This window comes from Lissotriton helveticus, chromosome 11 (assembly GCF_964261635.1).
Source record: "Lissotriton helveticus chromosome 11, aLisHel1.1, whole genome shotgun sequence".
Classification (NCBI taxonomy): domain Eukaryota; kingdom Metazoa; phylum Chordata; class Amphibia; order Caudata; family Salamandridae; genus Lissotriton; species Lissotriton helveticus.
The window spans coordinates 1150226894-1150253277 of record NC_136072.1 but is presented as its reverse complement, the minus strand read 5'-3'; the positions used below and the strand labels follow the sequence as shown (position 1 = coordinate 1150253277).

The following is a 26384-nucleotide window of genomic DNA, read 5'->3' as shown; positions in this document are numbered from 1 at the left end:
TCTAAAACCTTCCTGATGTTCCTTTCTTTTCAAACTTTAAATGGTGATTTATTACTGTTTCTTTACAGCATATACTCATGCATAATATTTTATATTATCTTTAAATTGTTATTAAATTGACCATCTATGACCATCTTGTTATAATATTTCGCTTTTCTCCCCTCCTCTTTTCCCTCAACTATAACTTTCTCATTGGTTTTAATTCCTTATTATGCTGTACTTTGTTTACTTCTAGTAGACCAACTTTTTAAGCTTAAAACATACATGGGACTATGCACAGCCTGCTCCAGTACCAGAAATGTGCTCTATAGGGAAACAGTGCCCAGCCTTTCAACTTTCAGGTCAAGTTTCTAATTGCATGAACCGCCATGCTCAGTCCATCAGACACAGATTAAAACTGATAAAGAACCTTACAACCTTAGTCCAGTCACAATCTACCCGCAAGTAAAACACCAAGAGTACTGAACCATTGGTCTTTTACCCATAGCAATGACCCTCTAAAGCCTAAACGCTAGGCCCAGCATAGAATTTGGTGTATTCTTTATGGCTCTATTTTTCCTATAATTTCATATTGTGTAGACTCCAAATTCCAATTTTAGTAGGTTTCAAAGTATACTTTACAAAAAAGCAATTAAAGGTTTTAAAAACAGAAATTGTTTTGACAAGTGCTTCTTGTGTCCACTGTAATCTTGGGTCATCAGTCACAGAACAGAAATTTATCGTAGATGCATCAGAAAATGGACACATGCAAATTCCCAAACTCATCTCAACCCTGAAGGTGGGTGCCATGACATCAGTAATTTGGTCACTGACTTTGCTTCGCAGCCGGCACGCCTGGCTACGGGAGGGTGCTCGTCAGAGCGACATACATCGATGGGTCTTCCAAGAACAACGCTTTACAAATGGACTTACGTTTTTCCTGGAGGCTCCTTCATCCAGAAAATGTCATCGCTTGTAATGCCATATTCCTTTGCACCTGCGACCTAGCAACAAAAATATGAATTGAGAACCGAATAAGACGTACGGTATGAAAGATTCATAGAGTTATCCACAGTGTCATAATGTAGCAGCAAAATGGAGCAGGGTGGGCTGTGTTGCCGCCCAGGAGAACCATCATTGGTCAGAATCAATGAGCCAGCAGATCTCTTTATTAACCCCTTCCACACGGGGCTAATTCACCCGCGGTGCGGCGGGAGGGGCCGCGCGCGGCGCCGCAGTACTCATGACGAGTCCAGCTCGTCATGCTGCACAGTGGAGCTGTGCTCATGACGAGCTGGACTCGTCATGACTCCGCCCACTCCTTTAGAACACCCGCACAGGCGGGGAATTCGCCGCGCGTGGGAGGCGCCGCTGCAGCATGACGAGTCCAGCTCGTCATGCTGCACAGTGGAGCTGTGCTCATGAAGAGCTGGACTCGTCATGACTCCACCCACTCCTTTAGAACACCCGCACAGGCGGGGAATTCGCCGCGCGTGGGAGACGCCACTGCAGCATGACGAGTCCAGCTCGTCATGCTGCACAGTGGAGCTGTGCTCATGAAGAGCTGGACTCGTCATGACTCCGCCCACTCCTTTAGAACACCCGCCCAGGCGGGGAATTCGCCGCGCGTGGGATGCGCCGCTGCAGCATGACGAATCCAGCTCGTCATGAGCACACGACCACCATGCAGCATGACGAGCTGGACTCGTCATGAGCACGGAAAGGGTTAAACACTTTTACAGCAGGGTCTGCAACTCGGCGATCCCTTTGTTGATGCGGAGGATCAAGGCCACATCTCAAAATGTTAGAAGAAGTGGTATGATCCAATCTCTGTCAAAAAAACTCACCAGTGAGCATCTGCCAGAGCAGTAATCCATGCAGTGCATCAGTAGAAGACTATTTACTTTGTGCTATCACCATATGCCTCGTTTCATCACCACCTTTTCGACTACTTTTATATTCCTCAGCGCGCAGATATCCTCCTCACTCGTAGATCCCTCAATGATTCACGGGCACCGTACTGATAACCCTTCACTACCACACAAATCACGTTTTTATTTATACAAGCATCAAGGTAGGTCTCCACTGCAGCATGTGCTTTAAAAATAAAATCCGTCACTCAGCACAGCATGCTGTTACTGAGCAATACACAACTTTAGGGTAGAGAGTGAGCCAGCCTCCTTGTCTTCCTGCCACTGTCTTCTCCCCTCCCTCCCTCTCCTTCTGTGCATTTGTCTCCATCTCTTAGCACTCGCATACCCAGGGGTTGGAGCCAGGAATAAGAATGTGAAACAAAAATACTGTAATGATTTTCATCCGCTACAAATAATATTTTAGTCCTTTTGGCATCAGGAAGAGGTAGACTGCTCCAATTGGTTCAAACTGATTAGGAAAGAAGATAAGAAGATTGATGGGTTGTTTAATACGAAAATCCTAAACACCCTGGAGAGGAAACTCTGTATAGCTGTAAGAAAACCTCTCTCTATTATGAATAAACATAAAAGATTTGGCTGCAGTGCTGAATGGAGGGTGGGTGGTCAGGCACAGAAGTGAAACAAGAGAGCCAAATGAGCTGTACTCCGCAAGGAACAGAACAAATGTAGTGGTATTTATTTATTTGAGTTTATGTAGCACAAACCAGAGCTAAAGAGGTAGCAGAGAGCTTTACACAGCACTATGTTATATAAAGCACAGACTGTTACATGATCACCGCGTAAGTAATACAAAAGTTACTATATATATATATATATATATATATATATATATATATATATATATATATATATATATATATATATACACACACACATGCATACCACAGTCAAAAAATGAGTTATGTTTGAGGCTCCATCATGCAGAACCACTGAAATTCACCCGTTCTGTCTTAAAATGCACACAACACATGACATAATTCACAGTCGTCTGCCATATTGTTCTAGAGTTAACTGTTTTGCTTGAGATTTTTTTTAGCGGCTGAAACTCGCGAGCTACAATGTCCGTCCAGCACCTCCAATGGCCTCTGTCGAGCTTACAAGTTGGCTACACTTTGCAAGTTGGGCGCTGAAAGATGAATTTTCATTTTTTGGGGGGATTTTCTACATGTCTGGAAAACACACACACAAATGTACATTTATAGAAATTACAAACAACAGCACAATTAATGGCTGTCAATTGGCATTCACAGGGTGTTGGTCTCAGGGTGAACTGACGATGAATGGATTTAAGCTCTTTTTTTTAAAGACTAGTAGGGAGGGTCCGTCCAGTTAGCTAGGGCAGGGTTCTCCAACGTCGGTCCTGAACGGCCTGATCCATGACAGGTTTTTAGCATATCCCCATTGAGATCAATGTAGTTACCTTAAAATCTGGCATGGATCCGGACCTCCAGGACAGACTTTGGAGAACCCTGAGCTAGAGGACCAAGTAACAACATCTAGGTGCACTTGCAGTCAATGACTGCTTGAGAGTTCTCTTCTTTCTGAAGGAAGTGGTGTATTTAAGGAGGGTGTCAGATCTAAACGTATCAGCGACCGCCGCAGAGGACTGGTTAATGCACCAGGTTGTTTGTTGCTCCTGAATGAAGCATTTGTGGACTTTGCAGGCTTGCTAGACGATGCCCCTGGACTCAAGAAAAGCCATTTAAGAATGATCAATATTAGAGAAGTGTGCAGAGAATTCTAACAGACAGTGTTAGAGAGGATGGTGAGGTGGGAGGCGATGCCGATCATCGAGTTCCTGTGAGGGTGCGCGTTGGGGGGACATATTCTGGGCCTGTCCCATGATGGTGCTATTCCAGACCGTGCTGCACAGAGAGGCGATCAGGATGCCGGTCAGGCTACTCCTGAGTGAACAATGGAGGAATAAAGTGAAAGGATGAGAGAGATGGAGAGAATACACATATCCGTCAGACCACACTTTACATTACTCGAAAATGATACTCTTATAATTCCTACAAAGTACAGTGATGTTCGCATAGTTACTCCAAGGACAAAATACAGCACTGTTTCAGGCCCGCACTACAATAAATATTTCTGAAGCCTTATATCTGAGTAACACCCTGGGATTGAAAGGATGGACCAATTTTGATAGTCCAAAAAGAATAAGCACTGGGGAACAGCGGACTGTAATGAAGGAACATGGCCGCATCAAGAGTAATTTCCCACTGGGCCCTGCTGGATGAAAAAAAGGCTTTTGAAGATATCGTATTATCCATGTTGAGTTCTCCTAAGAAGATGCGGATGTGGAGGCGGGACTTCCTGTTTTGCATCGGCACTGTTCTGTTAAAAGCCACAAACTTGGATCTTGGGTAAAAGGTCCGTCTCAAAATATGTCAACACATTTATTGTGCCTTCAAGAACGACTGCATAGATGGTGCCCGGAGAAAAACGAATGTTTACAGTGTTTTTACAGAATGAACGTAGGGCCATAAGAAACACACAAGTTCTGTGGATTCAAAAGAAGGTCCCACCATAAAAATAAAAAATAAAAATCGAAGAAAAACCGAGCAACAGCTGTAGAACTTCACAAACTTTTTGAAAAGTTTAAATTGAAAGTAATGAGTTGCATTATTTCTCAACAGAAAGTAATACCTGGTTAAATTAGAAGAAGATCTTCCTTTTGTGTGCCTTCCTCATACTGCGCTCTTTACGATTTCATTATTATACGCCTGAGGGAGAGAGTTTTAGCAAGAGGAAAGAGATAGTCCAGATCAGGGTAGACTTCAAAGGGAGGAGGAAGGGTGAGAAGATACAACTTTCTCTGCCTTGGAAAGGACACAGATACACCTGCAAATTTTAAGTCGAAGATACAGTGCTGTTTATTCTTTCAGGATATCTACAATAAGAAGGCCAAGAGTGAGAGCTTATAAGACTGAGCTAAAGACATAAAAACACAAAGATGCTAAGGGCTTGAAGAAGATTCACATGGCCGGGTTATGAACCCAGTCGTCCTTGCGTCCAACCACGGGTGCAGGCCAGGCCATCCAACCAACCAACCACCAAGCTGTCCCAGCAAAGTCACCTGCAGAATCTGGCTGGGCATCCCAATGTGTTTATACACAGCTGGGCCTGTGGTCACACCCTATGCACAACTGCCTGTGCCTCCTTCCAAGCCCTGCACTCAACCACAGGCCAGTTGACTTGAGGCATGACTTGCAGGTAGGTGGAACTTCAGGATCTCGAAAAGGTGTCTACTCTGATATAGTACTTCAACAGCTCGACAGAGTACACGCTGTCGGAGTTTTGGCGATTCGACTGCCCTCCCTATTTAGAGTGGATGGTCGAATGGAAGAGGACAGTAGGCATTTTTAAATGACTCGCACACAATGGTAAACCAAAAGAAATTCACTAACGTTCGTCAATATAACTCTACCATGACGGCGCTTCCTGCCAATGACTAGTGATATCCGCTGGTCCAGTAGATAAATCTAAATGCAGAGGACAGGTACTCTATCAAAGCAACTGAGTATTTTACTTTATCGCCCTGACTGAACTCAAACTGCACTCTAGATCCTTAATCAACCCTTTAAAAAAAATGTGTTTTTGGAAAATTGCTAATTTTTTAAAACATTGTTTCCAAGGTCACATTTTCGTCTCTACTTGTAAGATTGTTCTAAATTTAGAAGTGCTTTTTTATTGTACTCCAATGATTAACCCGTGCCTTCCTTCATCCACCCCCTCTTTTCATTAATCTTGCTTACAGTAATGCCATATGTACATTCACTTTTGTTTGGCATTTCTGAAATTTTCTAACTCACAAGTGCGAGACAATACTGTGTTTTTGAGAACTGGATGCCCTCTGCTTGCTCTTGATTTTTTTTTTTTTTTAACATTTGTGAGTTTGCTGAACTCTATACGTGTTTTACTATTTTTCTGACGGGGTACTTGCATACCCCTCCTTTATTGCCGAGAACTAATCATATTATCCCTCTACTCTATGGAACTTTAATTCTCAGTGTAAAACTCTTAAACAAGGTAAATTTATGCATCTCAAGGTGGCAGAAAAAAAATAAGTACAGCTCTATCTACTCATCACGTTGGTTGCATTAAAATGTAAATGTGTAATCGATAGAACTCTAGCATTTCATGCTGCGAGTGGGTGGCAAAGACATCTCTAAAATGCACTCATTTAAAGCTGCCGTAGACTTTTTTCAAATACAAATATCTCGAAAACATTGTGAAAGAATTGCTGAGTAAAAGTTCTAGCTTCATGTTTGATTTAAATCCAGAGCCGGTTTTTGAGATGCCAGACAGGAGCATTTCTCATGAGAACTGAAATGGAAAATTTATCTTTTTTAGCTCCCTGTAACTTTTTCGTCGGCAGGGATCTGCATGAAGATTACAAAAAGTAGCCAATTACAGGAGGGGAGCAGCACAGTTTCTGTCGATTCCTCAAAATGGTGCCTAAATTGTGACGTAACAAATGGAAAGTGCGGCTTAAAAAAACAGGAAAAATAATAAAATGAAAAAATGGTGCTTGACGAGGATGAAAAAATATCCCAAAATTTAGTCAAATTCATTCAAAGTTAATGAAGAATCTTCACGGACAAGCAAAATATTGCTCACTGCACTGGACAGGCTCCGTCCATCAACACACGCAAAGACTGAAACCCTGTTTAACTTGTCATCCACCACAGTCCTGCTTTAGGTCTCGTTTAAACATTTCTTCATCTTTTTCTGGTTAGTGGTGGAAATCTTAATTTTGCATCAAATTGTTTAAAAGGTACTCACGTTTGCAGGATACAGTGGGCGTCCGCCAGTCGCTATCACGATGTTATTTGCAGTAATTCTAGTCTGTGAATAAAAAAAATGGTGTCAATGAGAAGAATAAAATGAACAGGTCCTGTGGGCGATCTGTGTGGAAACAAGATACCAAAAGAATTTCTGCAGCCTTGCTGCATTGAGTGGTTGCCTCAACACACTCCAGAAAGGACAATGTTTTTACAGTAAAACCTGCACAAGGGAACAAAGAACCATCTGGATTTACCACCCCTCTTATACAGTAATGGATTCTGGCAGCAGGCCTACACACAAGAAGGATTTGTCCAGGAAGCATCTGAGTGTGATTTAAGAAAAACCATACCATGGTGGGATCTTTGGAGAGAGTCAAGGCGGCACTCTGGATCCGAGGTGCCCCGGTACCACAACCGGCCCTCGTTTGCAGCGCTGTTGGCAGTCTCTGCTCATGGGGCGGGGAGTCCTGGCATGGGACTGCCCACGCTCACAGGTGGCGGCGCCCTGGGGAGCGCGGATCTAAAGACTAATGGTTGGAGGGGAGTATAAACGGATCATCGATCAATTTTGCCAAGATATACTAATGATAAAGAATGTAAAATCAAGGGGTATCAATCGGGCACATTTAATGAGCACTATTTGCAACAAACCTTGAAAAGAGCAAGACAGGATACCAAAGTACAAGGGTTTCTCACCAGCAATTCCCTACCCTTTCCTATCCGTAGCACCCCTGACCACCTGACCTTCACACGGATGGTGAAGACCTGGCTTTTCTCCAACTATTAACTCCCTGGTGACTCCTCACTCTACGTTCAACTGCAGCGCTGGGACGCCTCGTTGTTGGGGCAGCCATGCGCTTTACAAATAATTTAACATAACATAACAAGACAACACTTTTAAGCAGAGCATCACACAAATGGGCTGCAATCTGACTTCTTGCAAGCAGTCTAACGGGAAGCAACCACTCCAAAAAATCTAGGAGATGAGGCAAGGCGGAGAGCTTCATCTGATGTGAACATCTAAAGGCCGGGCTGGTCAAAAGCCTCAGCACTGCCACGCAGATGCTGGTGCCACAGCCCTTCGTAGAGATGGCACCACTGCTGAGGGAGTGTCAGAGGATGCAATCCCTCCAACATTAGATGCACAAGCTCTAGTGATCTGCTTCCTTTGAGGAGCCCCAGGGTGGGACACCGTCTTGGAGCGTGGGTTTTACATCCTCACTGACACTGCGACCAAGAATCCATCGCAGGGAGTATCTTTGGGAAGATCTGGATGCTGCTGCCACTAGAAGTGAGCATGCTTTACATCATCGCTCTCAAGGAGCCCTCCACAGGTCATCAAAATGCACAAAATTAAACTTTTGCCATTGTGAAACTTGAACCATATCTAAAAAAAACAAAAAGCGAGTGAATCATTCAATGCTTCATGTGAGATAGTAGAGACGCAGGAGAAAGGCTCTGGTCTTGGTACCACTGTGCTGCCACCATCTTTGTAGCATCAATTAAATGCCCACATTAAAAATCATGATTCCAGTGTTGCCGGGTAATTCAAAAGGCAGGAGTGTAGGTGGTAACTGGGCACAATAGGTAAAAATACTGCAGATTATGCTGTTTTGGGTCATTTAAAACAACAGCCAGCCATGCAACAGTTTTCTAAACTCCAAAATCTCAAAATATGGTATGCAAACTTTTTTTTTAAAGTTCCTCGGCATGTCTGTCCACTGGTTTGGCTTTTAGAATCTCTCAGTATGCAATTTTTAGCAACTCGTGCAGAGTCCAGATCAGTAGTTAAATCTTTAACGAAGCACCCTGGAGAAGTGTGAGGGAGAGCTGGAGAAGTTTACCTTTACTCTTAGCCTTTCAGTGTGGGGGTTGTGTTATTATTCTCAAAAACAACAGAAGTCCCTGCCTGGGATAAAATGCTGGCCTGGTCTCGGGAAAGAGGCCGACTGCAGGAATAGCAGCAGGGTTTAGAGATCAGGGCAGGAGACACATTTGCATAGAGTGCGTCTAGGTGAGAAGCATGCACACAGGCCTGGGTGATCCTGGAAACGTGGCCGGATTACCGCCCACCCAGGGCTGCTGGCAGCAGGCTTAGGGGGTGTGACTTTCAGACGGGCCAGCAGCAAAGGAAGACACCTTGGGAGAGGTAAACAGAACGTTCACAGGGCTATCAAGGAAATCCTCCTTGGGGAAGAGTGTTTAAAAAGCACTTAATCCTATTTCATTAGCGGATGGTATTGACATGGGAAGCAAACAGACCAAGCCAGCTTATGGTACCGCGGCTTTAAAGGGCCTTAGTGGACAATAAGCCTTGGGCACAAATGCTCTCGCCTTGGAGGCTAAAAACTCTCAGTAAAAGTCACTATTTGTGTTAGGAGACATTCGAACCCTGTCTGTGTGTTCATAGATGCAGCATTCCCCAACACATAACCCCAATGTTGCCATAAGGTAATCTCGACTCTTCCCCCAGACCTATAGATGTGAACTGGCTCCTTATACAAACTCCAAGCGTATTCAAAGAAGGCGCTACATCAGTCTCAGTTTACTAGATGGGTCAGGCGGGAATGTCATTTGCCCCGGGAACTAAATGACTGACGAGAGTGACAGACACAGGGGCCAATCACAGTGTATTGTAATTGCATTTATATAGCGCTTACTACCCCTGACGAGGCGTCAAAGTGCTTTTTCGGCAAGTAGCACAATACTCTGGACCCATAAAGGATTAGTGTTGAATTAGTATAGTGAAATATTAAAGTAATTAAAGTGGTGGTTAGGTTAGTCAGTTATTTGGATTCAGGAAGGATAGAAGAGGAAAAAAGATTTGTATTTATATAGCGCTTGTTACCCCTGATGGGATGTTGAAGCTCCTTTTTTTGGGGGGGGGGCAGTAGCACGCTACTCTGGAAACCCATAAAGGATTAGTGGTGAATTAGTATGGTGAAATATGAAAGTAATTTGAGTGGTGGCTATTAGTTATTTGGAGTGAGAAGGATAGCGGAGGGATAGAGGGGGAGAAAGGTTTGCATTCATATAGCGCTTGTTACCCCTGAAGGAGTGTTGAAGCGCTTTTCTGGTGAGTAGCACGCCACTCCGGAACCCATAAGAATTAGTGTTGAATTAGTATGGTGAAATGAGAAGGCAATTTGAGTGGTGGATATGTTAGTCAGTTATTTGGATTGAGAAAGGTTGGGGAGGGGTAGAAAAGGGGAAAAGTTTGCATTTATATAGCGCTTGGAACCCTGATGGGGTGTTAGGAGCAAGGACAGAGGTAGACGGTGCATATAAATGTTAAATGTTGTATACTTGTAAAGCTCACAGCTGCCCCAGCAAAGGGGCGTCCCGGCGCTGTATACGGCTGGGGAACCCATCCTGGCTTTCCCTGTGAGATGGTCCCTACTTGGCATCTCCAAGGTGAAGACAAGCATCCCCGGCGCTGATGGGGCCGTAAGTAGAGATTAAGCAAGCTATTGCCCAGAGTTGCTGAGTGGGACCCATGGTTGGAGTAGGCACCGAGGCGAGAATTATCGAGTCCGCTGACCATGGCCCAAGACCCTGCCGCGTCGGGAATCGAACCCTGGTCCCGGGCCGATCTCTGCTTCCGGGTCTACCGCCTCTAACCAGTGAGCCACACCACTCCATGCATGTGGAATATTGTAAGGCATTGCAGCAGAAAGCGCAGACCAGGTGCACCAGGCCTATGTAACCCACCTCGCATAAATCCTCTATGCAACGACCACAAACCTCGCAGCACAGGTGCCTGCGCAAGAACAGCACAGCTCACAGCTCTGCTCCACGGACACTCACCTCTTTGCCCGACTTTGTTGAACCGCAGACTGTATGCTCATCCACAAACTTCCCCTTCATGTTCAGATACTTCACTTTCCTGCAAAAAAGAGGCACAAATCACACAGGTGAAGGGCACGGCGACCACACTGCAGTGCCAACCACATGCCTGGTACTTAAGAATCAGTGACACTTACCTCCCTGTAAAGCAGGCATAAGAAACATGAAAAGGAATATAACATCAAGACAACTGGGCCCGTTGACAGAGATTCACAAAGTTCAAATCAGGAGCGCAATTATGTACGGGGCAGAACTTTGGGGACACCGCCCCGTAGGTGCACTGGTCAGAACTGAGAACAGGTTTATGAGACAACTCTTGGGCCTACCGCCAAGTACCCCTTTCATCCCCCTACGCTTGGACCTTGGCCTCAGACCCATAAATGAGGATCTTGAGTTGCGACCGTTGACCTTTTGTCACCGATTATGGGTGCCTCCCGAATTAGCAGCTTACCAGTCGGAAGTCAAGGCGTTCCTGGGGCTCCCAGGGGTGGGAAGCACCCTGGTTTGCATATATAAAAGATCTGTGCTTCAGACTAGGCTGGCCGAACCAGTCGACCCACCCCGAGGAAGCGTCCCCGACTATCTCACGCCTCGAGGTAGTTACATCTTATAGACTTCTTAGACTGGGTGAACTCCAAGTGAGTATAAAACCTGGCTGCTTAACTTTTGACTTTTTTAACTTCAAAGACAAATATTTATTTGAGGCTCTCCTTAATGACGCCTATCCACTCATGGCAAGGAAACTCTATGGTCAGTTTAGGTGGGGTTGTCTGCCAGTCCATGCATTTACAAGCAAATGGACAAAGGCTCCTCAGCCGGCTGTCCTGCCTGTGAGAGCCTGGAAGAGACGCTTACACATACTTTCTTCTTCTGTCTAGGTTATATTGTACCTAGAAGGTACTGGCTCCTACCAATCTGCAGGAACATGGGGTTCAGACAGATACGCCAGGCCTTTAGAGTTATGTGAACTGGAACACCCCCCAGATTGTTTTTGCTGTATCCCGATTCCTTAACTCTATGTGGCTTAGGCGTCGCAAGTTTTTAAATCCCTCTAGGCCAGGCTAAACATATCCCTTCCGTTTACCACAGCTTTGATCATATTAAATTGCAAATTCATTATTTTAAATTCAACAATTTTTTAATATGTCATCAAATTTGTATAACTAACTGCTAATGGCCATATTTTGTGACGTTTAAAAAATTATGTGATGTATGTTTTTATCTGCTGCTTTTATGGTCTGCAATGATCGAAATAAAGCTTGGAAATGGAATGGAATAAAGTGAATCTGGCCACAGCTGTGTGTGCAAACACCTGCACGAGATCAGGGCACAGACACATAGAAAGAGAAGACACTGTAATGCATTATAGGGTTTGTATAAGGTTCCCCTTGTGTTTTTATTCATAGAGAACGGGCCTGCTGGCGGGACTCTGGGGATGACATAACACAATTACTGGCTGAAGAGGCGAACACAAAAGATGTGCAAGTGAGAAAGGTTCCACAATAAGAAACATAATTATTATTTTTTCAGCGTCTCTGGTTAAGATAAAGTTACATAAGACGTGGGAGCGGTCAATGATGGGAGAGGGCGTCTCTCCACTATCTAAGCTAGTTGAAATAGATGCACATCTCCTGCTCACACTCCATGCTTCATGGATTGGAAGCCCTCCTGCTTCAGAACACATTTATACAACTTCTGCAATAACTCTGATTCTACACAACTTGCAAGACTTTGCATTGTGTGTGTGTGTGGGGGGGGGGCGAAAACGTCTCGTCTTCTGAACCTTTCACTGAGTTAACCCGTTCCATGCTGATGACGGAACCGCTCCGTCATCAGCAGCGGGTGCGCTGTGCTGATGACGGAGCGGTTCCGCCATGGCCCGCTCGCCGCTCATGCGCGGCGCGAATTCCGCGCCTGCGCTGAGCGTTCTATTGAGCGGGGCGGGCCATGACGGAACCGCTCCGTCACAAGCACAGCCCAACCGCGGCTGGTGACGGAGCGGTTCCGTCACCAGCATGCGGCCGCCGCCCCGCCCCCTTAGCACTGCGGCGGAATAGCCGCCGCAGTGAAGGGGTTAAAGTCTCGTTGCGATGCCTTTGTGCGTCCTGCAGCTCGCAAGAGTCCTGGTAGGACTGACTCCACCTTTCGCCCTTCAAGTGTTTAAAAATGATAAGAAGGGAACTTGCTACCCACACGAGCCTCTCTGGGCACCAGGGTCTACCCTTCTTACCGGATCACGCGTTCCACCTCTTTTGTCAAGAAGCGGAGTGCAGGTGCGGTAGAATCTATAAACAAAGCGCTAGCATTAAGAAGCTTTGCAGGTAGCGCTCACCTAGTCGAAGTTGTAGGACTGGTAAATATCACCAAGGGATAAGAAATGTGCGAGCATTCACCCTCCATCTCAAGCCCACAACAGCCCTTACTGCCAAATAAGAACCACTGGCCCAGCAACAGTGGCAGGCAGGGCAAGTAACCTGCCAGGATGGCAACAGAAAACATGCCAGTAACTGGTTGCCTCAGGACCCGAGGTGAGGCCCCTGGCAGCCCCTAGAACACCAGCGGGTGCTTGGCCACACTGGCGAGAAAGGCAGACAAAAAGCACCCCTCACCTCATCCACTAGAGATGGCTCCATGTGCACTCTGGTGGAGAATGCAGAGCTAAGCCCCAAACACAAGGACATCCTTATGTTGAGGCTTCCCCGGGGGAGGAGGGACATGCGGAGATGCACCAGGGTCACCTTTGTAATTCAGAGCTTTACAGGAGTCCTGCTGTCCAGAGAGAGGCCCCCAGTCCCACATGTAACCTAGGTGGGTGCACATGTGAACCTGGGGATGGAAGGCATGCAGAGATTCACCAGGGTCACCTTTGTAATTCAGAGCTTCACAGGAGTCCTGCTGTCCAGAGAGAGAACCCTGATGTAAATGATGAGGGAGAGATCATGAAAGATTATAAAGCATTTATTATGCACTACAGAGAAAAGCTGGTGATCCCATCAGAAAGCAGAGAGCTAACTGACTGGGAAGAACACAGTGAATAATGACATCAAGGAAATGGAATGTTGAACTTAAAGTGATACAGCATAACATAAGTGAAGAGAATACAACATATCCTCTTCCCTTCATATATATAAAAAAAACAAAATACGAGTTCATGCTTATCATTACAGAGAGAGTCCTTATTGGCAAACAAAATCATGTAAGTAACCTGGAGGTCTTCTAGTTCTCTGAACTCTACTAATATTGCTCTCCTTAGAAGGAACATCATATTTACATTCAGCTTTTTTGTACAGTGCTACACGCCTCAAGTTCCAACTTTCGCCGTTGAATAGAGTAATGAACCTTCTATGAACAGACTTGACCTTGAATGGGCCCCTGAATTTGGTCAACCCGACCCCAACTCGACCAGGCTTGACCTTCACCCAATCATTCACCGCAATCTTACAACTGTCATCTGGTTCACACACAGTGCCGGGATTGTCAGGACCAACATTTATCAATTCTTTCATCCAGGCGGCAACAAGCTTTGTGCCAGCTGAACGCCCCCTCATGATGTTAAAAGGAATCATTCCAGTCACACCATTCTCAGTGGTTCTGTATGCCCAAACCAGGTCATTTACTAATTCCCTCACATCTGTTCTTGACGAGATTGCCATCTGAATCGCACCTTTAACCATCCGGTTCGCCCTCTCGACTATTCCATTCCCCTGGGGATTGTAAAGTGAGGTTCTAGAATGTGCAATTCCACATGTTTTTAAGAAATTGGTCATCTCCAAGGAAGTCAACTGGGTTCCATTGTCGGTGACAATTTTAGTAGGAAAACCTTCTTCTCTAAAAATGTTGTTCAACACAGTAATAGTGTTATTGGTAGTGATTTCCTTCATGAACTTAACTACTAACCACTTTGAGGAAATGTCAACTACCACCAACCCAAACCTCATATCTTGACTCAACTGGTAGAACGGGCCAATGAAATCAAGGCATATAGTGTGCCATGGGCTCCCTGGGTCACCTATTGATCCACAACCAGTATGACTACCAACTTTAAGCCTTTTTTCACTCTCTAAACAGTCCGTACATTTTTCCACCCACTGAGAGATTTCCAAGTCCATGCCGGGCCACCAAAAATTCTCCCTAACTCTCCTCTTGGTGAGGGACTGACCCAGATGGCCTTCGTGGGCTAGTTTAAATATAGTAAACCTCACGTCTTGTGGGGGAATAAACTTATCTTCCATTAAAATCAAGAAGCCATCCTTGTCCAAGAGAGACAGCTGATCAAGTACTTTCAAATATGGGCGAACTGCTGGGGATAGGCAACTCTCTCTCCTCGGACCCTTAACAATCATGTCCTTGACTTCTCTCAATACCACATCCTTTGCCATGGATGTATTCCACAAACTCTTGCCAATTGCCCCGGCACAGATATCTACTACTTCATCCACTGCAGCTACAGACCCTTCGGAATTGGATGATTCAACACGTAGCTTGTCTACCGACTCCCAAGGTAGTGGTAGTCTAGAGAGTCCATCGGCTTGGCAATTCCTCCAACCTGGGATGTACTCAACTGTATACAGATATTCTTGAATCCTAGCAGCGAGTCTAGCTAACCTCGCAGAACCCTTGCCAGCTCCACCAGGTGACAGAATTTTAACCAAGGGTTTGTGGTCTGTCAAGAGCGTGAATTTGAACCCCCACAAATACATCCTGTAATACTCGCAACCCCACGCTGCGGCTAAGGCTTCACGCTCGATAATAGAGTAATTCCTCTCAGCTGTAGTGAGCGTCCTAGAAGCGAAAGCCACAGTCTTGATCCCACACTCGTGTACTTGAGCCAAAACCGCACCAACACCCACAGCGCTGGCATCCACAGTCAAGACTGACTTACGGTTGGTATCAAATGGTGTCAGGATGCCTGCATCACAAATTTCATCTTTGATTTTTTTAAAACATTCTTCTTGCTCCACACCCCATACAAACTTGCATCCTTTCCTCAACAACACCTTAATTTTTTCTGTCTTCTCTGCAAAGTCTCTTACGAATTTTGCATAGTACTCAATGAGGCCGAGAAACGACCTCAACTGATCTTTGTCGCTCGGAGCTGGTGCATTCCTGATAGAGTCTAATAAATCTCGCTTGGGTTTCACACCATCGACTGATAGGGTATAACCTAGGTATTCAACTTCTTCTACTGCAAATTTGCATTTCTCTTTCTTAAGAGTTAATCCAGCTTGTTCCATCCTTTCTAGAACAGTTTTTTAAGATCAGATTGTGTTCCTCTACGGTCTCACCAAAAATTAGAACATCGTCTTGGAAATACACTACGTTGTTCACACCCTTCAGTACGGCCCCCATCATTCTTTGAAACACTCCGGCTGCAGAGGCAAGCCCGAAAGGCATACGTGTGAATTGATAAATCCCCTCGGTTGTTATAAAAGCTGTCAAAGCCTTGGAGTCTTGATGTAATTTTATTTGATGATAAGCGCTGCGAAGATCCAGCTTAGAGAAGTACTTCCCCCCTTTTAGTGACAGAACCAACTCGTTGATGTTTGGTAACGGGAAGTTATCTACTACAATGTTCTGGTTCAGGGTGCGAAGGTCCACACAGAAACGAAATTTTCCATCAGATTTGGTTGTAATAACTACGGGAGAAATCCAGGGTGATGTTTCTATTTGTTCTATCACTCCCTGGTCTAACATTTCTTTCAATATTTTGTTCACTTCCTCACGTGCAATAAATGGAACCTTCCTCACCCTGTGTTGCATAGGCATGGCATGTTCGCGCAATACAATCTTATGCACATAACCTCTCAACTCCCCAATGTGTTCATCAAATAAACACTGCATCCCTTCAACAATTGAATCTGTAGTTATGCTATCAACAACCATTACCTGTTGTGTTGCCCTGGGATTGATGATTATACCAAGGTCATACTGTTGCCCCCATCCCAAAATTGCTGGGCCTGATCTGGACACATACACCTTCCCTTTGACGGAACGATCTTTAAATGATATTACACATACCATGAACCCAATTACATCTATACTCTCACCTTGGTAACCACAGGGACTAATATCACTGGGTAATAGTTGCACATTTTTCCAATTTTCTAAATACATATCCTTTGGAATGATAGTCTACAATGATCCTGGATCGACCATCAGCTGGGTCTCGATCTCATTGATAAGGAATTGAGCTTTGGGTCTGAACCTTCTACCGGGTTCATTTTCGCTGACACCATCCTCACCCAAGCACAAAATTTTGTTGGTACCTTCAACACCAATAACGTCTTTCACTATTTCCCTGTTTTCTACAACAGCTACTTTATTTGCATTACCTCCCCTGCACATCTTGGAGAAATGTCCCTTCCTCCCACACTTCCTACAGACCTTGTCAATAGCAAAGCATTTCCTAAAATCTGAGTTATGAAAAGTGCTCCCACACCTACTACACATCCTTCCTTGATATCTGTTCCTGTCACTTCCTGGAAACCCATTGTTGTATTTCTTTGGACCTCTTTCGCTCAAATCTACACTTTTCATGTTCACAGCGGCAACTTCATCTTGTTCTACACAAGAAACATCATCCCCTTGAACATTTTCCTTTCCATTACCTCTCTTCTCCATCTCTCTCATACATGCATTCGATTCTTCGACTACTTTCGCTATATCAATGGCCATTTGTAGGGTCGGATTTTTTGCTGCCCACAGTTTTTCTTGCATCTTTTTGTTACGACATTGCACTATCAGTTGGTCACGTATCATTTCATCTCTTATCTCTCCGAAACTACATTTGATGGACAGTTCTCGTAACCTAGCTACAAATTGGTCTACTGATTCTTCGTTCCTCTGGGGTTGAGTGTAGAATTTATGCCTGGCCATAACAATATTCACTTCCTTTGCATACTGCTTCTTCATGCGAGCTTTTGCTTCAGAATAAACATTGGTTATTGCTCTCCCATCTTGATTTAATCCTACTGGAAGATATTTAAAGGAACGTTGGCCTTCTTTGCCTAGAGCGCTTAACAACAAGGCTTTTTTTCTGATTGTACTAAAATCCTTTCCATCAAGTGCTTCTAAGTAGTTCTCAAAAATGTCTATCCATTCATCCCACTCAATGGGTGGATCCCCTGTTGTTTGTAGAAACATGGGAGGTGCTATAACATTTATATTCTCCATTTTACTTTAATTGGTAGTACCTTCTCTTGTGTGCACTATAATATAAATATGGACACAGCCTCAAGATAACAGTAGTTCTACTGGATTGCTCCTCACGGCGTCTTAATAATGATATCAATTATACTTTAATCTTTGTGCCTCTTATCTTTTGAGAACAAACAAAATGTCAATTGCATTAGTCACTTGCGCTAGGCACTGCTTACCGTTTCACCTTCAGTTGAACTGGTGCAGTTATGTATTCAATCTGGAAGCACAGAGTAACGCAGAGCGTTGAGGGCGTGTAGCGCTGACTTAAAACGCGGTAATCCCTTTGAAAGTGTAGTCAGCGTTAGCGCTAGCGTTGTCTCAGAGCGTGTTACCGGCGTTGCTAGGTAACCAGCGATGGATTCAAGATGGCGTCTGGATGCGTAGCGTCATTGCGTCATCTCCGCTTCCGCTTGTTCTATTGACGTTGCCTGGCGCTTTGCGCTTGCTCACCTTCCTGTGACGTGGTGAAAGCTCTGATAACGATTCTGTTCAGCACAGCTTGGGGCTTCCTTCTTGTGACGTGGTCCGTCCGGCAAAGAAGAACGTTGTGCAGTAAGTCTTGACAATGCAGCTCGTGTTGACCTGCTCGTGCAGGTTTCAAAAAATGCTTGGCGCTTGTGCAGATTTTCGAAAAATGCTCTGCGCTTGTTAGAAGAATGCGACGAGTTCCTGAGTCAAGTTTACCACAAATACAAAGTCCCAAAAATCGATCACAAGCGAACGATCGATCGGTGATTTAAATAAAAATAGAGGTTTACTCATTTGACGAACAGATTAGCTTAAACAAAGTCTTACTGATGCACTCACCGCGTGTTTAAGCAGGGTGATGACTTCTTTAGTTTCTTTAGTTTAGTCGAGTTGGCTTGCACTTGAATTGTGAAATCAGGGTTTGCACACAGAGATGTAGTTCTTTGTTTCAGGCTGTGAGGAGTAGGGTTCCAACGGTTACAGGTTACTTGAAATTCTAGTAGCTGTAAATTATTACTTTAGTATCTTGGTTATTCTTGGTTTCTTCCAGAATGGGTTTTCTTCTTCAATCTGAATTTCTCTTCTTCAATCTGAATTTCTCTTCTTTAATTTGAATTTCTCTTCAGTCTACAACAAATAAGATTTTCGCGTGGTTCTTTTCTCACCAGTAGAGTTTCACTCCCTCTGTAGTTGTTTAGCTTCTCTGCCCATCGTCGCCATGTGATGTAAATGATGAGGGAGAGATCATGAAAGATTATAAAGCATTTATTATGCACTACAGAGAAAAGCTGGTGATCCCATCAGAAAGCAGAGAGCTAACTGACTGGGAAGAACACAGTGAATAATGACATCAAGGAAATGGAATGTTGAACTTAAAGTGATACAGCATAACATAAGTGAAGAGAATACAACAAACCCCAGTCCCACATGTAACCTAGGTGGGTGCACATGTGAACCTGGGGATGGAAGGCATGCAGAGATTCACCAGGGTCACCTTTGTAATTCAGAGCTTTACAGGAGTCCGGCTGTCCAGAGAGAGGCCCCTGGTTCGACATGTAACCTAGGCGGGTGCACATGTGAACCTGGGGATGGAAGGCATGCAGAGATTCACCAGGGTCACCTTTGTAATTCAGAGCTTTACAGGAGTCCGGCTGTCCAGAGAGAGGCCCCTGGTTCGACATGTAACCTAGGCGGGTGCACATGTGAACCTGGGGATGGAAGGCATGCAGAGATTCACCAGGGTCACCTTTGTAATTCAGAGCTTCACAGGAGTCCGGCTGTCCAGAGAGAGGCCCCTGGTCCTACATGTAACCTAGGCGGGTGCACCCGCTCTGAACCTGTCAATTGAAGGCAAGCAGCACCCCGGGCGAGTGCCTGGATTCATGAGGTCCCCAGAGGGCATAGAGGAGGCTGACAGTTGCCTGTCAATGGTCGGGCAGAGAGTCGCAGGACTTGGGGCCACATGTACGAAACTTCCATTATGCATTTCCTAAATAGCAATTCCTAAGAAATCGCTATTTACGGAATGCAAAATGAAATGTGCAAAAAGTTAAAAGGACTGTCAGGAGCTCGTGCTATGGTATTTCAAATGAAACTGCAGGGATCTCGTTTGTAGGTCTCGCCTAGGCGACGCTTGGACTATCTCTTCGAGATACGTTGTATTCTGAATATGGGCATAGTCCTCCTCCAACTTTCCACCTATCTTTTTAATTGGCTTCTGTCTCTGTCCTTTGTATATGGCGGCTTTCCATTGGTCAATAGGCTTAGTAGTACCTCCTTGGTACTGTCTTGTCTCTTCTTGTGACCCCCATGAGTACACCCCGTTACATGTGTTTTTACTCCCCAGGCTTTAATTACTGCCTCAGAGCACTATTACTAAAGAAGACTGGCAGTAGTTACTAACTAGCACATCTCACATTTATATGAGACCTTCTATACATTTCCCTTCATTAGCTCCACACTGAGTACAACCTAATTCGGAATTAAGATATCTAATATTTAGTCACATTTCAAATCTATTGATTGTATAAAAGGACATAGCTATCTGAATGTACTGGTACTGTCTTACATGAATGCATTATGGGTAGGGTGAATTTATCCTATCTTCTGCAGGGTGCAGTACCAGATGTGACCAAGAGGTCCCTCTTTAGGCCACATATGGTATGCACCCTGCAACATGGCTAGGTAAAAAACATTGCCATTTAGAATGCCAATAAATCCAATTCCAACTAATGCGAGACCAACTGCATTTCCAATTCAATTGGTCTCACATTCGTTAAATTTGGAGCTGTTGGCGTTGAAAATGACAATGTTTTTTCTTTTTTATACCAATGGCAATAATGCTGTACACATATAGTAACTCCACTGCCAATAAAAAACAAAAGTAAAAAACATTCTTATTTTCAACGCTAACAGCTCTAACTTCAACAAATGTGAGACCTATTGCATTGAAAATGCTTGTTTTTTTCTAAACAGATTTGTATGGATACAAACATAAAAAAATCAACACTGTTGTTCGTACAGTAAGAGAAAGAATGAAATCCAGCATTCGCTGGGAAGGCCTTAGGGCATTTAGTCAAAGAAAAGGACATAAATCAACGTGGCAGGAACAATAAAGAGCAGAACATAACCGATGAGACGAGCAGCGGGGACCAATAATAATAAACACAAAACATGTCTGTTGAAACAATTCGAACAACAAGCAAAGAAACAAAACCATCATTCATCCCCTTATCCATCCTGCGGCTTCCACTACCCCCTCCCGAAAGACTCCAGAGATCAACACAATATAGAGGCAGGTCTCCGTTAGGGTGTCGGAAGCTGTGGACAGGGCCAGTCGTCAAAAGCGGTGTAGGGGAGCTGTGACCCAAGGTTGACACACCAGCAGCATCACATTGATGGAGCAAAAAGAAGCAGCTGGGGTCTCGTATGCATCCTGGGGTGTGGGACAACCCCTATGTAGGACACGACACCCACAGCCCCTCTGGGATAGTTACCCTATGTTATTTCTGATTAAAGATTCCCTCTCTGGTAGGTGACGGGGAATGCTCATGCCAGCCCCATTTCGAGAACGCAATATCCAACCTTGTTCTGCATATTAATAAGTTTACAGTAGTGGACGGTTTCGGAGAGAAGTAGTTTCCCAGGTCCACTCCTCGAGCAAACAAAATTTACAGCCAACCTGCTCTTCAGTGTGTTCCTGGACACACAACAAGCCTGTAAATGACAAGGTTATATATTCCTCAGCTTACTTCCTGCTCACAACAAAACCCAAGCGCTGCCAATTTCACTCAGGCCAATGGTCTATTGAATCCATGTGGGAGCAACCCGTCAATGACAGTAAAATCACTATGCACGATAGCTTCACTCCTACTAATCGCGATTACAAGAATTTAATGCAAACTTTTTAAACATCAAAACACTGGTATCCTTATTTAAACAAACTGCATTTGAAAATAAGCCTGTGAATTTAGGAGTGACAGCCACCAACAAAATATGTGAGACCAGGAAGTCAGGATCATACATACAGACAATGCTTCGCTTAAGACCAATAAAAACTAGACATAGCTTCATACTTTCATGCGGTCGAGTTGCAACCACCATAAATTCAATATATGTCAGATAAATCATTTCAGCTGTCCAGTCTGTGGGTTTGGCACTCTGTGAGTGAAGAAATAGCACATATGCGCTGCATTATATGAACACGCATACTTTTGTGTGTGTAAAGACTGTTCCAGCACGTTTCCCATTCAGCTCCAGTGGAGGTGTGTTCCGACACCCACGCATCACCCACCGCTGAGGGTTGGGAGTTACTGTCAGATTATGAATCTAAGGGAGTAGCCGACATCCCCAGCTGGCAGCAACAGGAGAAGGTTGCGTACTGTCATGTGGCTGCGGATGTGATCCAGTCGCTAAACCCAAATAACCAGTCCTAGAAACACATGCAACCCTCTACTAGCCATATACCCTGCCTTTGGCTTCTAATGCCCAAAGCTGGCATAGGCTTTGGAGCTGAAACCAACTATGCTTGTGCAACAACTGATGGCACCACTGAACAGTGTTCCATTGTCTTTGTTGAGGGCACTCCTTACAGCACCATTTGCACCACAATCTGTGAGTCTGCGTACACAGGTGCCACATACGCTAAGTCACCATCCTCTGCAACGTTCAGTAACACAGTCAGTCTTTTGTAGCAACTAGGGGTGCTGGGCCTCAGATGCAAACAGTAATGGGCAGCCTGGCTGCATTGCTGGAGCCGGATACCTATTTCCAGTAAGAGGCAGCAAGAGAGGTCTGCTTCTGAATGCTATGGCATGTAAGGACTGTGGTGTTGGTGGCCCTCCGGAGAATTATGGACAATGATCAGCCGAACACAGATGCTCAGGAGGCTGCAGATGCTGGGTTCCATCCCCTGATGATGGCTTAGGGCCTGGGTCCCATGCGGAGCCTATGACTGCCATACTAAAGCAGCCTGGCAGCAAGGCACAGCTGTAAGGGATTCTTACTTCAACCATGCAACAAACAGCAGCAAGAGAAAACGCCACCACAGGTAGAAAAAGTGACCTCAGTAGGAGAAGCCAATGCCACTATGTCTTGAGGTGTGCGTTGTGTGGCGAGACAGATGCTCTCCTCAAAAACAAGTCAAGTAAGGCACAGTGTCATGCAACGTTGCATGACTGACAGTTACTAAGCCATTGTGTGCCCATGGCTTATGCACTACCTTACCACTTCTACACACTACACACACCTTGATACATTTCAGCTCCACTCAGGTCACACCACCAGTATCACTTATCACTGCCCCTACCATCCACTTGGATAATGCACCAATATGTAAACAAACACACTTGACTACTCCTGTGCACTGAAGCATGCAGTTGCATGTGAGTGCGTGCTTTGATGGTGTAAGAGATTAGATAAAGGCTATGTCTTCTGGCTCAAGTACTACACTCACATCTCTGAAGTCTATACAGTTCAAAACAAATCCATATTTAATTCCTCTTCAGACCCTTTGTATATTCCAAGCGTGTTGTCATTTGTTGAGAGTGAGAAGACCAACATCGAATGAGATGTTCAAAGAAGATATCCAAAATATGTTTCAAGAAGCAGTCCAGAAAACAAACCCATGGTAAACAAAAAAACCTGATTGTGCTTATATGCTAGAAAACATTCATAAATAGTGAAGGCGGAGTTCTACACAAAAGGGGGATATTGCAAAAGCGTTCATAACTCCTAAAAAGGAAAGTTCTTGCTGCTGCAGCACTTGAATTAGCGCGAGCAAAGCATTTGAAACGCTACACTCAATAAACGGGAATACTCTAGTGTAACATTTTGAAACGTAATTCACAAAATCTCGGAAATGGTACTAAATATCTATGAGAACAGTTTACGAGGGTCTTACTGGATGGAAATTGCAGACACAAATAACAGATCACACAAACGTGACAAAGATAGCTGAAAGCCAATGTAATTTGCAAAACACTTCCTTCATCACAAATCTCAATTACTATTTCAAATTCGAGATCATTGATAAAATGTCCAGACAAGGCAATATCACTAATTGTTTGTTGAAACAAGAACGCTGATGGATCAAATATTTCGCTTTAAAACTGTAGAATGAATGATAAAGTGAAAAATGTTTCCTTTTCTTTGAGTTTGCGATTGGAATCGTGTGAACAACATATGGAGAGGGTTGTGTCCTGTCTGAGGGTTTTGTTCTTGGTATGGTCTTTTGAGGAGGCCAAAGACAAGTAATAACTGCTGGACAAAAACACCACAAAAGACAAGTAATAGTGACAATGAAGTTTGCCAGTCAGAGATGTTGCTTCATTAAAAAGAAACTGTAAAAGCTTTTGACCTAAATAAGAAAGCTTACTATATATTTTTTTTATGGGGCAGTAATTTTGTAATAAATGTTGAAGTAATGGTATGGATTATAATTTACCTTTTCGTATTACATTTGAAAAAATATATTTCCATAAATATTCCTGATAAAGAGTAAAGGTTACACTCAAAGTGCCTTGAGTTAATTATAAGGAACATATTATGCTGGAAAGCAAAGAAAGAAAACATTTTTTATTTGCATTAAAGGGTAGAATTGATTAAAATAAATTCAATGGCACTTACTTCCTAGTGAATTATCTTATTATCCGCAAATGAGCCCAATGTGGTATCCTTATGATTTTCTTATTTGTCTTCGGTGCACATTTGTCAAACTTTGAGACTGATGTGGGATGGCAGCCTTCATCGATAGACATTTTATGCCTTGTGAATGTAACACCATGAAAGGCACTGTCTTTGGGTGAGAACTGCCAGCAGAGTCTCAGGGTGTAGGCTGTCAATATGATACAATAGCTTGAAGTTCGAGCCAGACCAATTTATTTATATTTTTATCACTTGCAGAGAGCATGGCAACCCGGAGGCCTCCCAGAGCTGGACAAGAGGAAGCATCATAACAGAACGAGAAGAACTCACTTATTGGAAGAGCTAAGTTTTTATTGCTTTCCGAAAGCGGATCTCATTTTCTGTGACTCTTACGGCCAAGGGTGTTCCAGAGCTTTGCTACATTAAAATTGGCTACCTGGTTGGTAGCCAGGGATAGGTTCAAGGGCCAAAGTGACTTATTTGGGGTATAGGGGGTCAGAAATTGGTGTAGGTTAGGCAGGCTATGGCCTTGCAAAGCCTGGTGAGCAATGCATAATGATTTAAATTCCACTCTTTGTGCAATAGGAAGCCAGTAGAGATCTCTCAGTCCCTGTCTAACTGAATGTGATCGGGTGGGGGTGGTCCAAGCAGTGTGCATACGGGCACATTTTGCACAACCTGCAATTTCCGAATACCTCTTTAGGGGACCCCAGGTGCGGGGAATTACCATAGTCCAAAAGAGAGGACAAGGGATTGAACTGCCACTTATCTCGAGGTTTGGGGGAGCAAGGGTATGATCTTGCACCTAAAGATAGCTAGCCTATTGCAGCACTTATTTTTGGAAACTGTACCAATATGGATAGCAGCACTCATTCCAAAGTTTGTGAAACTTTACCACTATGGATGACACTGACGGACTAGTAGCAAAGTTGATAAAAAGCAAAGAAAGATAGTTACTGAGAATAGGAAAGCAGAAAACAACAAGGAAAGAGCAGAAGGAAATGGAGAAACAACTAGAGAGAAGACAGAAGCAAAGCACCAACAAAAGCTGGAGAAATCAGAATACCAGATCGGAAGACTGGAGAAAACATCTGGAAATGCTGCATACATAGAGCTTTCTATTGGTTGTTAGACGATTCAGTTATGAAGCGCTTAGTGTTAAGGGGACTCCTCTGCAATCTATAGTGCAGTCATAAACAGCTGCTATATTCAGAGGCGTGCTTAATACAGAAAACTTCCACAGGACCTGTTTTGTTCTGCGTCACTTTTATTAGGTTGTCATGTATTGGCCTTGACTATTTAATAAATATTGTTGTGTTTGTTTCTGTATATCTTGGATTCATGTTTTACATAATCAGAAGCTTCTAGTATGTGTCTATCATAGGTTTGAGTCATGTTCCATGGATGAAAATCAAAAGTAGTATACAAAGGACTTGAATTCAATGATGAATATTCAGATTTTATATGCACATTGCGTCACAGCAAGATATTCTAGCAACAATTCTGATTGATCATGAGTAGAACATAGAAAGTACTGCTCAAATGTCTCATTAACCTGTTTTGCCTGCCCATCCATTTGAGGATTATTAGCAAAATAGAGAGCTAGCTGAAAATGTAGTAACTGGAGAGTTAATGCCAAAATCTTCCTTTATCAGACACTATTTCCATGTAAACAGAAAACATTGTTAATGAAAATCAAGGCAAATTCTTTCTCTGTAGGTAATCTCTAGTGGTACGTAATGAGCGAACTTAGTTGCAGAAGGATAACAGGCTGAGATAATTGTGGACTTGCTTTTGTATACAGGCACACTCAACCAGCATGCGCCATACATCTCAAGCATGATACTTAGAGTTTGAATGCCTATGATGCAGCAGAAACCAAGGTATGCTGCAACACCCCTATTAAGGTAACGCAGGAGACAGTCGAAATGGAGCCAGGAGACATGAGAAAAGAGGGCAGGCACCGTCACCTGTGCTCCACAGGCTGCATATACATGTATATCATCCTGTATATCACCAC

General features: G+C 44.0%; 1 protein-coding gene across 1 annotated transcript in view; it reads right to left on the bottom strand.

The window, feature by feature from the left end:
* Nucleotides 1-26384, bottom strand: part of TXNRD2 (thioredoxin reductase 2) — a 422726-nt gene that overhangs the window by 288255 nt on the left and 108087 nt on the right. The window contains exons 6-8 of the mRNA XM_078667932.1: nt 10514-10592; nt 6705-6767; nt 913-983 (exon numbers count right to left, since the gene is read on the bottom strand). Coding sequence (XP_078524058.1) covers nt 913-983; nt 6705-6767; nt 10514-10592 — 213 coding nt within the window. The remainder of the gene's footprint in view (nt 1-912; nt 984-6704; nt 6768-10513; nt 10593-26384) is intronic.